At 39.7% G+C, this 12,240-nt stretch overlaps 1 protein-coding gene across 1 annotated transcript in view; it reads right to left on the reverse strand.

The window, feature by feature from the left end:
* Positions 1-514: 514 nt before the first annotated feature.
* Positions 515-12,240, reverse strand: part of LOC121856058 (choline kinase alpha-like) — a 79,441-nt gene continuing 67,715 nt past the window's right edge. The window contains exons 3-4 of the mRNA XM_042351335.1: positions 11,908-12,106; positions 515-2,031 (exon numbers count right to left, since the gene is read on the reverse strand). Coding sequence (XP_042207269.1) covers positions 1,927-2,031; positions 11,908-12,106 — 304 coding nt within the window. The 3' untranslated portion in view covers positions 515-1,926. The remainder of the gene's footprint in view (positions 2,032-11,907; positions 12,107-12,240) is intronic.

Raw genomic sequence — 12,240 nt, forward strand, 5'->3', positions numbered from 1 at the left:
TTCCTTAAAAAAGTCCCTGGAATGGAACTTGTTGAAATTGCTACTACAGATGTTAAAATGGTATATATTAGGTCATCATGAATGGGTGAAATCACAGATGTCAAGTCCATGAATGTTGAGGTCTGCCTGTAATCCTTTTATCAAGAAAATATAAAAAAAGTTTTCAGTGCATAGGTGCTTTAAAACATTTCTTTTAAATTGTAACAAGTGCCTCAAGTGCTAGAGGATATCAGTTACTATCTTAATGAAAAGTGGGTCCCAAAGGCAAGACAGCTTGTTGAGGGCAGTGCAGATACAGCATTTAAAATACTAAGCCTTTAATATAGAAGGCAGCAGTATGGCTGGCACTGCACTCTACCATCTTCACTTTCCCAGGTGGGTTGACTAGGACTGCTCCAGTCATGAACCAGTGACTACAAGAGGTGAATACTGTATCCACTTGGCCACTACTACACACTGTTACAGTGCGTGGTGAAAACAGATAAGGTAACAGTTTTGCCAATTAGTAACTGGGTTCTCTTTTACAATTTATTAAATGTTTTATGACTGTATAAACATATGTCTGTAAGGTGAGTGCTTATATTTAGTTAGATGGCCAAAGGTTGAAAATTTTCTTAAAATGGCTCAATCTTATCAAAATCTGCAGTAATTATACTCTAATTATGTAGTACAGATAGTTTGGTTAAGAATTCTTACTAAGATGAAATACAATACAAACCTAAATTTATGTACACCAACATAATAACTTATCTTTGTACTGTACTAACAAAATAAGTTATTTATGTACTGCACTGTACTAACATAATAAGTTATTTATGTACTGTACTGTACTGTACTAACATAATAAGTTATGTACTGTACTGTACTGTACTAACATAATAATTTATTTATGTACTGTACTGTACTGTACTAACATAATAAGAAAACTCATCACAACAAGTGACTTTACATTTAATAGCACTGAAACTCCTGGGAACAATCTCCATAGTAAGATGAGATAAAACTAATATATCCCTGGTTCTGTTGATTGCTTGCACAGCACAGGTTTTCATTCTGTACAATACTTCTTTCAAGTAAATCCCATCCATATAAATATATTGTACCCAACTACATTAATGGGTCCCTTTAATAATGCATGAGCAAGATGAATGATAGTGTTCATGTTAAAACCCTTCAGCTTACACAACCACTTAATGGTATATGTAATCTGCAGGTCAATAAAAAATGACAAGTGGTCCTTATACCATAAAAAGTTAATAACAAGCACAGTACATTACATTACATCACAGAACATGAGTGTACATCACAGCACAAATCTCACATCACTGACATACCTTCAGACAAGATTGTCAAAATATACTACCTGTAAAGTACTTCTTGTACCAGTCCTTGAGTAGTAGGAAAATACCATAATTACACCATACTATTGAATATGTGAAACTTACAAAAATGAACATGTAATATAAAATATATCAGCTAATATATACACTGACAACTAAAATTACATCAAAGTCATCTGTTACTGCCACATACAGCTCATCTCTTTTGTTATCATTTACAGTATATAGACTTAGTATAAACAAAAAGAATATTAACTAAATAATGTAGAGTCAATTATTAGATGCCTAAGGTAACAATGAGAAAAACGAGACTATTACTTAACAGGCACTTGTAATACATCATTCTGTACTTCAGTGGAACAAATTATATATCTGCAGTCAAATGCCGATTCCCATTTTCAAGGTGAGTTGATTTTTCCATAATGTTAAGTGTTACAAATTCCCACATTTTATGATAACTAGTTTTAGCACCATCCTTATCATAGTTAAGAAAACTTAATATTAAAATTTTATAAACATTATTCACAGGAAGAATACTGAAAGTCATACCAACATGAATATCTTTGATTAATATTACATTTTTCTTCTACATTTCATCTGTAATTGCCTCAGACTTACGTTTATTGATGTGGTCCACTCTAAGTTTTGCTTTGTCTTCAAAATAGTGATCCATCCTCACTGCAGCATATTCCTGAAAGAGAAACCTTACATTAAACGGGGAAATTCTTCTTGCAAATTAAATCGGTGCTCTTCTGTAGACAGCAGTATGCCTTTAAAATGTGTCAACTGTACAGTGGTCCCTCGGTTAACGAGCGCCTCGCTTAACGAGATTTCGGTTAACGATTTAACTTCCATAAGATTCTTAACTTCGGTTAACGAGCAATCCCTCGATTAACGAGTTTTTTACGAGCCGACTACAACATGTTTTCGCTTGCATTTGGCGGTCCACCAGCTGTAGTATTAGTCCGCCAATACAGTAATCGGTTTAAGGCCTTAAATTCCTTACTATTATAGTAAATATCAAGAAGTTTATACTATTCAATAATTTTAAAAGTTTAATATTAACTTTTTTAGTCATTTTAATAAGTATTGAACATAATTGAAGGTAAAGAAACTAGTTTCTGGGGTGCCATCCAGCCTGTTAACACACCAGACAGGCGTTAGTCTCTCTGTTTTCAGAGGAGGTAACATCTTGCTTGAGACTCTCTTCAACTAAACGCTTTTTTTCTGTGTTTCCAAGCAAATTATTGGTCATTTTGAAATATATTTTACATATTGACAATATATAATGCAGTGCAGTGTTGATTTAAAGAAAATAATCTTGAATTACACCAAGAGAGCTAAAATTTTATGGGTGAAATGGCGCCATGGGGTGACTTCTCTTCCACCCGAATGCCTTCTCTTCTTCCTTCTCCTCCACCCCCATTCTAATTCCCATCATCATCATCATCATCATCATCATCATCATCATCATCATCATCCAGGAGCCTTCTACATACACACCTCAAAGTAAGTGTACTTTTCTACCTTTTTTGTTGAATTTAGGCAATTTTCGGTGAGCTGGAACCAATTACCCAAAAACCCATTGAAACAATGGTTTCGGTTAACGAGTTTTTCGGTTTACGAGCAACCTGCTGGAACGGATTGTGCTCGTTAACCGAGGGACCACTGTATCTCTGACTATGTCCCTGGTGCCTAGGCCAATCTATAGCAATAGTACACATGCTTCCCTAGTGCAGTATGCTCCATTCCCTTACTGTTGTCTTAAAACCTTACCTTTATTTGTACAGTGGTCCCTCGGTTAACGAAATTTCGGTTAACGAATTACCTTCCATAAGAATATTCAATTCGGTTAACAAAAAAAATTTGGTTAACGAATTCCCTACGACTTCCTCTCAACATGTTTTCGCTTGCTCACTAGCTGGAATATTAGTCCGCCAATACAGTAATCGGTTCTACGCCTTAAATTCATTCCCATTTGAGTAAATATCAAGAAAGTTGTACTATTCAATAATTGTCTAAGTTTTATATTACATTTTTTAGTAATTTTAACAATTATTTAACATAATTGAAGTACAGGAAACTAGTTTTTAGTGCGCCAAACAGCCACTCAACTCACCAAACAGGCGTCAGTTTATATTGTGGGGAACCGGTTGTTTGGTTCGTACTCAGGATGGGATGGAGAAAGGAAACTCACAATGTGCTCTCTGTATACATGTTGTATTGGATGTACAATGCAGCTTGGTGCTGGGAAGTGGCAGCGTGGTTACAAGTGTGATGTAGAGAGAGAGCTGGTTGGTGAGGATGCTCAGAGGAGGACCAGCTTGTGGGTCGCCATGTTCGCCGGCGGGAGCGAGGGCCGCCAGGCAGAAGCGGAGGAGGTGGTGTTGCTTGCTGGTTGGTGTAGGTAGAAAAGAGAGAGGTCACCACGAGGTCAGGTCTTAAATAGCGGGGGTAGGCGTGGCTTAGTAGTTGACCTCTGTGATGTATGGCGGCGCTGGTTGACCCAGACCACGAGGCATACACTGAGGAAATCGCGGGGTCGGCTACTCAGCGACAAACAGCGTTTGTAGGGGAGAAATCCACTACAGTATCTCTGGTCCGTAGAGGTAACATCTTGCTTGAGACTCTCTTGAACATAAACTATTTTTACGTTTTTACAGTACAATTATTGGTCATTCTGAAATTTATTTTACATATTGACAATATATACTGCAGTGCAGTGTTGATTTAAAGAAAATAATCTTGAATTACACCCAGTGAACTTAAAATTTTATGGGTGAAATGACGGCATGAAGCATGGGGTGATTTCTCTTCCACCCCCACTTCCTTCTCTTCTCCCTTCTCCTCCACTCCCACTTCTAATTCCCATAATCATCATCATCAACCAGGAGTTTTCTACATACACACCTCAAAGTAAGTGTACTTAACTGAATTTATTTTTACTTTGTATGATATTTTTGGTGAGCTGGAACCAATTACCCAAAATCCCATTGAAACAATGGTTTCGGTTAACGAAATTTTTGGTTAACGAACAAACTTCTGGAATGAATTGTGTGCGTTAACCGAGGGACCACTGTATCCACATTTTCACCTTTTAGAATTCTAACTCTCTTACCATGACTATTTTTAGATAATTTTGATGGTCTTTCATGACCACTATACTCCCTGTACTTTATAGAAAGTCTATATAGGCCACGCTTCACTTTAACGGCTAATTGGTGTAGTATCTTACTTGATTTAATGGGAGAATGAGAAGCCTCATGCTGACTCTTACTCAGGTGGTTTATTGTTGTTGTTGTCGTACCACGTGCCTAACACATTCGTGATTACACAGGCCTAAACACATTCTAACTTTGGTAAGAAGTAACATAATATATAATGTACAAGTACATATAATCAATAAAGGCAGCAAATAAACATACACATATATAACACTATTTCTCCCTTTCAAAAAGAAAGCATGGCTGCTACAAATCCTAAATAAACAAAATTTACAGAATTACATATGGCAGGGAAGAAGAGAATAGAACACAACAAATATAACTTCCTAACTAAACAGTTTTGAAAGGCCTGTTCACAATTCAGATAATTTGAGGTCTAATTTCATTACAGGTCTCCTAATTCTGTTTGATCTTCTAGGAATATTCCCGCCATCAAGTTTTACAGGAGTTTCACTTGCACTCTGTGCATTATCAGTGACAGACGTGTCATCACTACAGTCAGCTGACACAGTGAGTGGATGCTGGGAAACATCATCTTTGACCTCATCACCATGATGATCTGCAAATGTATCAAGTTTATCATCATGTTCTGGTGCTACATTCATTTCGTCATGTGCCTGAATGATGTGATCCACATGAACATATCTCAAAGAGTTCACTAAATATGTCCAAGATCCACATACCTTGTCATTGAAACAAGTTATCACTTTGCATGTACAGTCAATTAATACAAGAAAATTGTCTGTTCCCTTATCACAGAAGTCAATGTGTACTCTTTGGAAGGGACGGGTAGGCCATTTCCAGGTATTCAAAGGTGTGCTGGGTGGCATACTCCTAACATTCTGACAAGCAGAGCACTCACGTACCATCATTTCTATTTCATCATCCAGTTTAGACCACCATACAAAACTTCTGGCCAATGCTTTCATAGCACATACAGTATACCTGGATGTTCAAAATGCAGTTCATTCAAAATTTGCCCTCTAAAACACTGTGGAATTAACACTCTCATACCCCACAACACACATCCCTGTTCTACTGATAATTGACATCTCCTTAAATGATACGGTTGAAGGTCTAAGGATGGACAAATCTCTGGCCATCCATTTAGTGTATATTCCAGGACTCTTCCTAACACAACATCTTTCCTAGTTTCATGAGCAATCATTCTGGAGGTGACTGGAAAATCTTCTGCTAACATGGTTACAGTATAAACCTTAGGTTCTACTCCATCATTTGATCCACAACTTGGCAACCTGGACAAAGCATCTGCATTGGAATGATCCTCTGTACTACTGCCTGGGAAGATATTGGAAGCATAATGTGTTGTCTAATGGTAAACCCTGCTGCCATATGGCATCACGAAAATTGTGACCAAGTCCCAGGTTGCTGATATGACTTTCTGCCTCATTTACACACAATTGCAGGGTCTCAATTGTTTCTCTTAACATTGACAACACAACATACATATATTTTTTTCTCACTCTTGATATTTTTTTATTTTATTTCTTTATGGTTCTTTATTATTATTATTGCAGTGTTGTTATTGTTGTTGTTGTTATTATTATTATTATTATTATTAATGCAGTGTTGTTGTTATTATTATTATTATTATTATTATTATTATTATTATTATTATTGCAGTGTTGTTGTTGTTGTTGTTATTATTATTATTATTGTTATCATTATTATTTTAATACAGCTCCTCCCCGGCTTACGACGGGGTTAGGGACCCAAATCCAGATTGTAAGTCGAAAATAATACAGTGGTCCCTTGATTAACAAGCACAATTGGTTCCAACTCACAGAAAAAGTACATACAAAGTAAAGCCAAAATATGCATAAAGTCAGAAACACTCTTAAAAATCCCCAAAATCGACCTTACATCACTATACACACTATACAGTCATGCGCCGGTTAAGGTCCAACCGAACAACGTCCGATCGCATATACGTCCGTGGCTCCCCACCCCCTCCAAAAAAAAACACTTCCGTGACGCCTGCTGGACCACCACTCCACGACACCCTGACGGAGACACGATGATCCTTCCCATACTGGCCAGATATTAAGTGTTAAAGGAATATCCTTCCTTAGGCTTTAGCAAGCATTTGCCTACAGGTGTAATGTTAACCTACATCTATTGAGGATAAAATCTTTCACCTACAAATTGACAATAACACATTTGCTGTAATCAGACATATCTAGTTGCCTCAACAATTGCAACCCCAATTGCAACCCCAGTTGCAATTGGGGTTGCAATTTCAAATTCTGTGTCATTACTAAGGAATAACGAAGTCTCTGGTGCACTGCACTCTAAGATTAAGAGAAAATGGAATCAAGCGTCCTGAAGCGAGAGAAAACAGACTTCTATGATGGGGTACACAAGCACTCACACGTGCCACTCATACTGACAGACATGACACTCACTTACTAGACAAGTTTTACCAACCATTAGTTGTGTATGTTATCTAGTGAATTTAGTCACTATTGTACAGTACAAGTACACTTCAATACAGTGGTCCCTCGGTTAACAATGGAACAAACCTGCACTGTACATGTACTAAATGATTACGGTTCTTAAATTGTTATGTCTATTGCAAATATAGATTGTTTATACAGGAATTCAAATAAATCACTATCTTACAAGATTCCCAGCAATGTAAGTTATATTCACCCAGGTCGCTTGGGTGGCAAATTATGAGAAGAGCTTAGTCACTCTTAAGTAATGATAAATAAACACGCAGGCCTTCAGCGCCAACTGTCACATTTTATCTCAAATAAATAAACAAACACCACACTCTGTCACCTCGCCCTCCCCCCCTCTTCCCACGCTCGCTGGCTACCTCCCTCCTTGTGTTCCCAGACAAAAGATTGGTGACAACTTTATGTTTTAAGGTGTTTATTTTATATAATATCTCAGACTAAAGTTAGGAGATTATAATTTGCATTGCTGGAATCCTTGCAAGACAGCCAATAATTTGAATATAAACGTCATATATTTTGCTCAAGATATAAAAATTGTAGTACATTAGTGTACAATACTGTAGTACATTTTATAATACAGTATACAGTATTACCCCGCTTTACGCGGTTTCACTTTACGCGATTCCTCATATAAGCGGTGCCTCGCTAGAACCGAACTTTCACTTTCCGCGGTTCATAAGACAAATTCTGTGGTTACTTACATATAACACTTTACAGTAAATAACAATCATCTTGTTGACAACCAGACTCTTATGTCTGATTTTCAACCCAGAGAGTTCCGTTTAAATTTTTTTTTTTATTGTTGATGTAATATTCTATTAATAACCTTGTTATACAGTATTACCCCGCCTAACGCGGTTTCACTTAACGCGTTTTCGCATATACGCGGTGCCTCACCAGAGCTGAACTTTCACTTAACACGGATTTTTTCCACATATACGCGGTGAGTGTCCGGCTCGCGACGCTATTTTTAGATTTGCCCCACCCTGCCTGACTGCCTGTTTTAGCTCATAAAATTCATACAAATTACCCGGCCAGAATATAATTTACATTGCTGGAATTCTTATAATTTGGTGATCATTTTGAATATAAACATCATATTTTTGCATTAGACATACAAATTTTAGATAAAAAATTTTCTCAAATTAACTATGTTATCTTTTGTGCAAAATATATGACATTTATATTCAAAATATTCCTGGTCTTACAAGGAATCCAGCAATGTCAATTGTATTATCCTAACTTTAGTTTGAGGTATTATTTATTAAAATTTAGTGGTTTTCCCCCAAAAATTTCTCTGAGAGGGAAGAGCCAGCGAGTGTAGTGTGAGAGAGGGAGGGAGTTGAGTCCATTATTTGAATGGACATTAACTTGGCGACTGTATTTCTCTTAAGTATTAATTGTGTGCATGTACCATCATAAAATTAAGATGTTATTTTTACTACAACATAGGTATGTGCTTTCAAAAAGTGGAGTTTGGGGGTCAGGCCGGTTTCTATTGGAATTAATCCCATATGTTCTGTTGTTCACTTAACGCGGATTTCACTTAACGCGGGACCCTCTGGGTTCAATTGACCGCGTTAAGTGGGGTACAACTGTACACTTAAAGATCTTAGTTGTTCAAGCACAATAATAACATAACAACAACTGATTTTCTTTAAACAGTTCAGATAAACAATGTTATCTCCATATGTTATCTCATATTCGCTTTTTGAGGTTCTACTGTACAGTTAACCCTCACTTTACACGGTTAATGTTACCCGGAGGGTCCCGCGTAAAGTGAGGAACGCGTAAAGTGAGGAACGCGTAAAGTGAATAACATAACATATGGGATTAATTGAAATGGAGTCCGGGCCGATCCCCAAACTCCACTTTTTGACGACACACAACTATGTTGTAGTAAAAATTTTATCTTAACTTTATGATGGTATGAAAAAACAAGTAATATAGAAGAGGTTAGGTTAGGAAAGATAAAGGTTAACATAGGAAAAATAAAGGTTAGGTTAGAAAACTAAAAATTAGGTGTAACACTCACGGTAGTAGAAGAGATGGGTCGGCATACGGGGATGGAGGCTGGTTCCGAGGCAGAGGGCAGATTACTGGCCCTCAGGTGAATCACCATTACTAGGTGAATCACCATCACTGTCACTTACAGTTGTCAGGGCTTCCCTGACAAATCCCTCAAAGTCATCTTCACTGCCACTATCACTGGCTTGGGCTGGCTGTGGTGGGTTGCGGGCGAAGAAATCTGTTATGCTTTGCTGACGGCTGGCGTTGATGTTGTCGTGATACACCTTGATGTACGACTCCATAGCCTGCACCAGCCGGGTATGGAAGACTTCATAGCGGTCATCGTCATTGTCGCGGGAAAGGAAGGACTTCATCTTCTTTGCACACTGCATGGCACCCTTAATATCACTATGACTTAAATTGTGTTCTTGGGAGAATGACGCACCTTCTTCCTCCTCTTCACTGACGTGTTCTTCTTCCAACATCTCGTCGGCAGTCACTTCAGGATCTCTGATCACCTCCAGGATGTCGTCGTTGGTGGTCTCGGAGAAGCCTGGAACCGTAACAGTCTGCGCAGCTTCTCTGGCAAGGTCCACTGCTACTGCAACATTCTGAACCTCACCAGTCACAGATTGACTCCTCCTGTCACCTGGTATTCCATGCAACACATGTCTCCATGCGTGACGAATTGTAGCAATAGACAGCTGATCCCATGACTCCACCAAGAAGTCCACAGCTTTCTTGATGTTAAATACTCTCCAGAATTGTTTGAAGAGTATTTTTTGCTGTTCTAACTGTTGATCCTCATCTTCGCTCTTGCTATCGGTGGTGGTGTCACTCAGGTTACGCAACTCTTCCCTGGTGTTGGTGTAGTCGTTCAGGAGCTGGAATTTTTTTGTTGAGAATACAGCTTTCACATTGCAAATCAACTCCTGGTCCATGGGCTGGATTAAAGACGTAGTGTTGGGAGGAAGGAAGACCACTTTTACGTTGGGGTGACGATCTAACAGTAGGGGCGAGTGTCCTGGTGCGTTGTCCAGCAGCAACAAAATATTAAATGGGACATTCTGTCGCTCACAGAATTTCTTTGCATCGGGAACAAAACAGTCATCAAACCAGGAGAGGGACAGTGTAGAGAACATCCATGCCTTACGTGCGGTCAGCCAGTGGACATTTAGCTTGGTCATGTCCATGCTCTTGTAGGCGTGCGGCTTGCGGGCTGTGTGAATCACCGATAACTTGAGCTTACAGGTACCGGAGGCATTGGTGGTAAACAGGACGGTGATGCGTTCCTTCTGCATTTTCCGGCCCCGAATCCTGCTGGCATTCTTCACAACGAAGGACTTGGAAGGTAGTTTTTCCAGAAAAGACCAGATTCGTCCATGTTAAACACCTGGTCGTCACTGTACTGTCCTTCCTCCATAATCTCACGTAAAAACGGAGGAAATTCCCGAGCCGCAGCACGATCAGCACTCGCTTCTTCACCACCAATGTTTATATTGGTGATCTTGTTCCGGATCTTAAACCTCTGTAACTACCCAGAGGAAGCATTAAAGGGTTTGGGCTCTGAAGTTCCCATCTTTCGTGCCACTGCCATGTACAGTTCAAGTGCGTAGTCCTTAACAGAGCGCGTGTCGACCGCCATGTTCCGTCGCGCCTGACGCACCAAGTACCTCACAAGTAATTTTTCTGTCTTGAGAAGCACCTGGTTGTGAAAATACTTGATCATAGAAGCACCTGTAGACTTTGTGATCTTCATGTGCTCCTTTATCTTGGCTGAATCCTTCTTTATAGTCCGGATCGTAGATTCGTTCACGCCATGCTGGCGCGCCAAATCAACCTGCCTTGTTCCTTTCTCCAACTCTTGGATGATGCTATACTTCACCTCGTAGCTTAAGGAACGTCGTGTCTTCTTTGGTTTAGTGCCGCTGGGTCCAGGTAAGGAAAGGTTTCTCTCTGGGGGTGGTGGTCCGGCGGAAGCCATTTTACGGAACAATGGATGCGTGTTTACACGGAGTGGCCTTGAGGGATGAAACTGCCGCGGCTAGGTCAAGCGTCGTCTTTCCTCCCTCCCTCCCTCCTCCGGGTGGACACGTCATAATACTTTAAGCCAATTACAGCTAGCAGCAGAGGGGGGTAGGGATGCATGGCCAATCACAGGTCTGATACGTCATATGACGTCAGTGATAACGCAACAAAGACACACACTGCGCAACCTTACCGCGCCGCTTGCCCAAGCGGAGGGAGGAGGAGGGAGAGGCAGGCAGGCAGGCGGGCGGGTGGCGGGTGGGGCGAATCTAAAAATAGCGTCGCGCCGGACACTCTCCACGTAATGGGGTTCACGTACCGCGTAATGTGAGCACGTGAGGTTCTGGCAAGGCACCGCGTAAACGTGGAAACGCGGAATGCGGGACCGCGTAAAGTGAGGGTTAACTGTATTATTGAAAAAACTGAACAATAACCATGGCCCCCTAAGAAAGTGTTTGGTACCTGTAAGGGTGGTGAGAAGGTTAAGCCTAAAACCTTATCAGTGAACTACAGGTAGGTGTACAGTACTTTGTGGACATTAATTTTTCAAATTAATTTTGATTTAAAACCATTTATTTATTTTGTTAAAATTGGATACATTGGTGTTGTACTCATTTTTTGTTTAAAATGGCATCTTTTTGGAAAAATTTATTCTAAGGTGGGCATCTTATCCTGGACTCTCCTTCTCCCCCAATTAGTCCGCCTTAGCAAGGCTTTACTATTCCTACAATACTTCTGTAAATGCAGGCAATCCTTAAAACCATGCCCATCTGACACCTAAAAATTCTTAATATTTATCACAATAGTTGTTGCAGCACTTACCATATAGCCAAAGGGAATGCTTGAGACTTGTCCCTGCACAATAGACCACAGAGCCCAAAACAGGTGAGAAGCCAACATGAACGTTTGTACTTCTTGTAGGAGTTTGTCTTCAACTGGATGGCTGGGAGCAGTGCAATTGCTGATTGGTGATGAAACCTTCATGCTACTGATGGCAGTTCTACTGTCAAAGCAACTGCTCCTGAAAAAAAAAATATAACAAAGCATGGTTGTAATGCTCTAAAGCCGGCCAAAAAATGTGGGTTAACTTTTTAGTGTGTGTGTGTGCAGAGCCATCATGTCAGTCACTTCTCTAGGGGTTGCATGTCCATGTGA

Source organism: Homarus americanus, unplaced genomic scaffold, assembly GCF_018991925.1.
Source record: "Homarus americanus isolate GMGI-L3 unplaced genomic scaffold, GMGI_Hamer_2.0 scaffold11628, whole genome shotgun sequence".
In the NCBI taxonomy this organism is placed as follows: Eukaryota; Metazoa; Arthropoda; class Malacostraca; order Decapoda; family Nephropidae; genus Homarus; species Homarus americanus.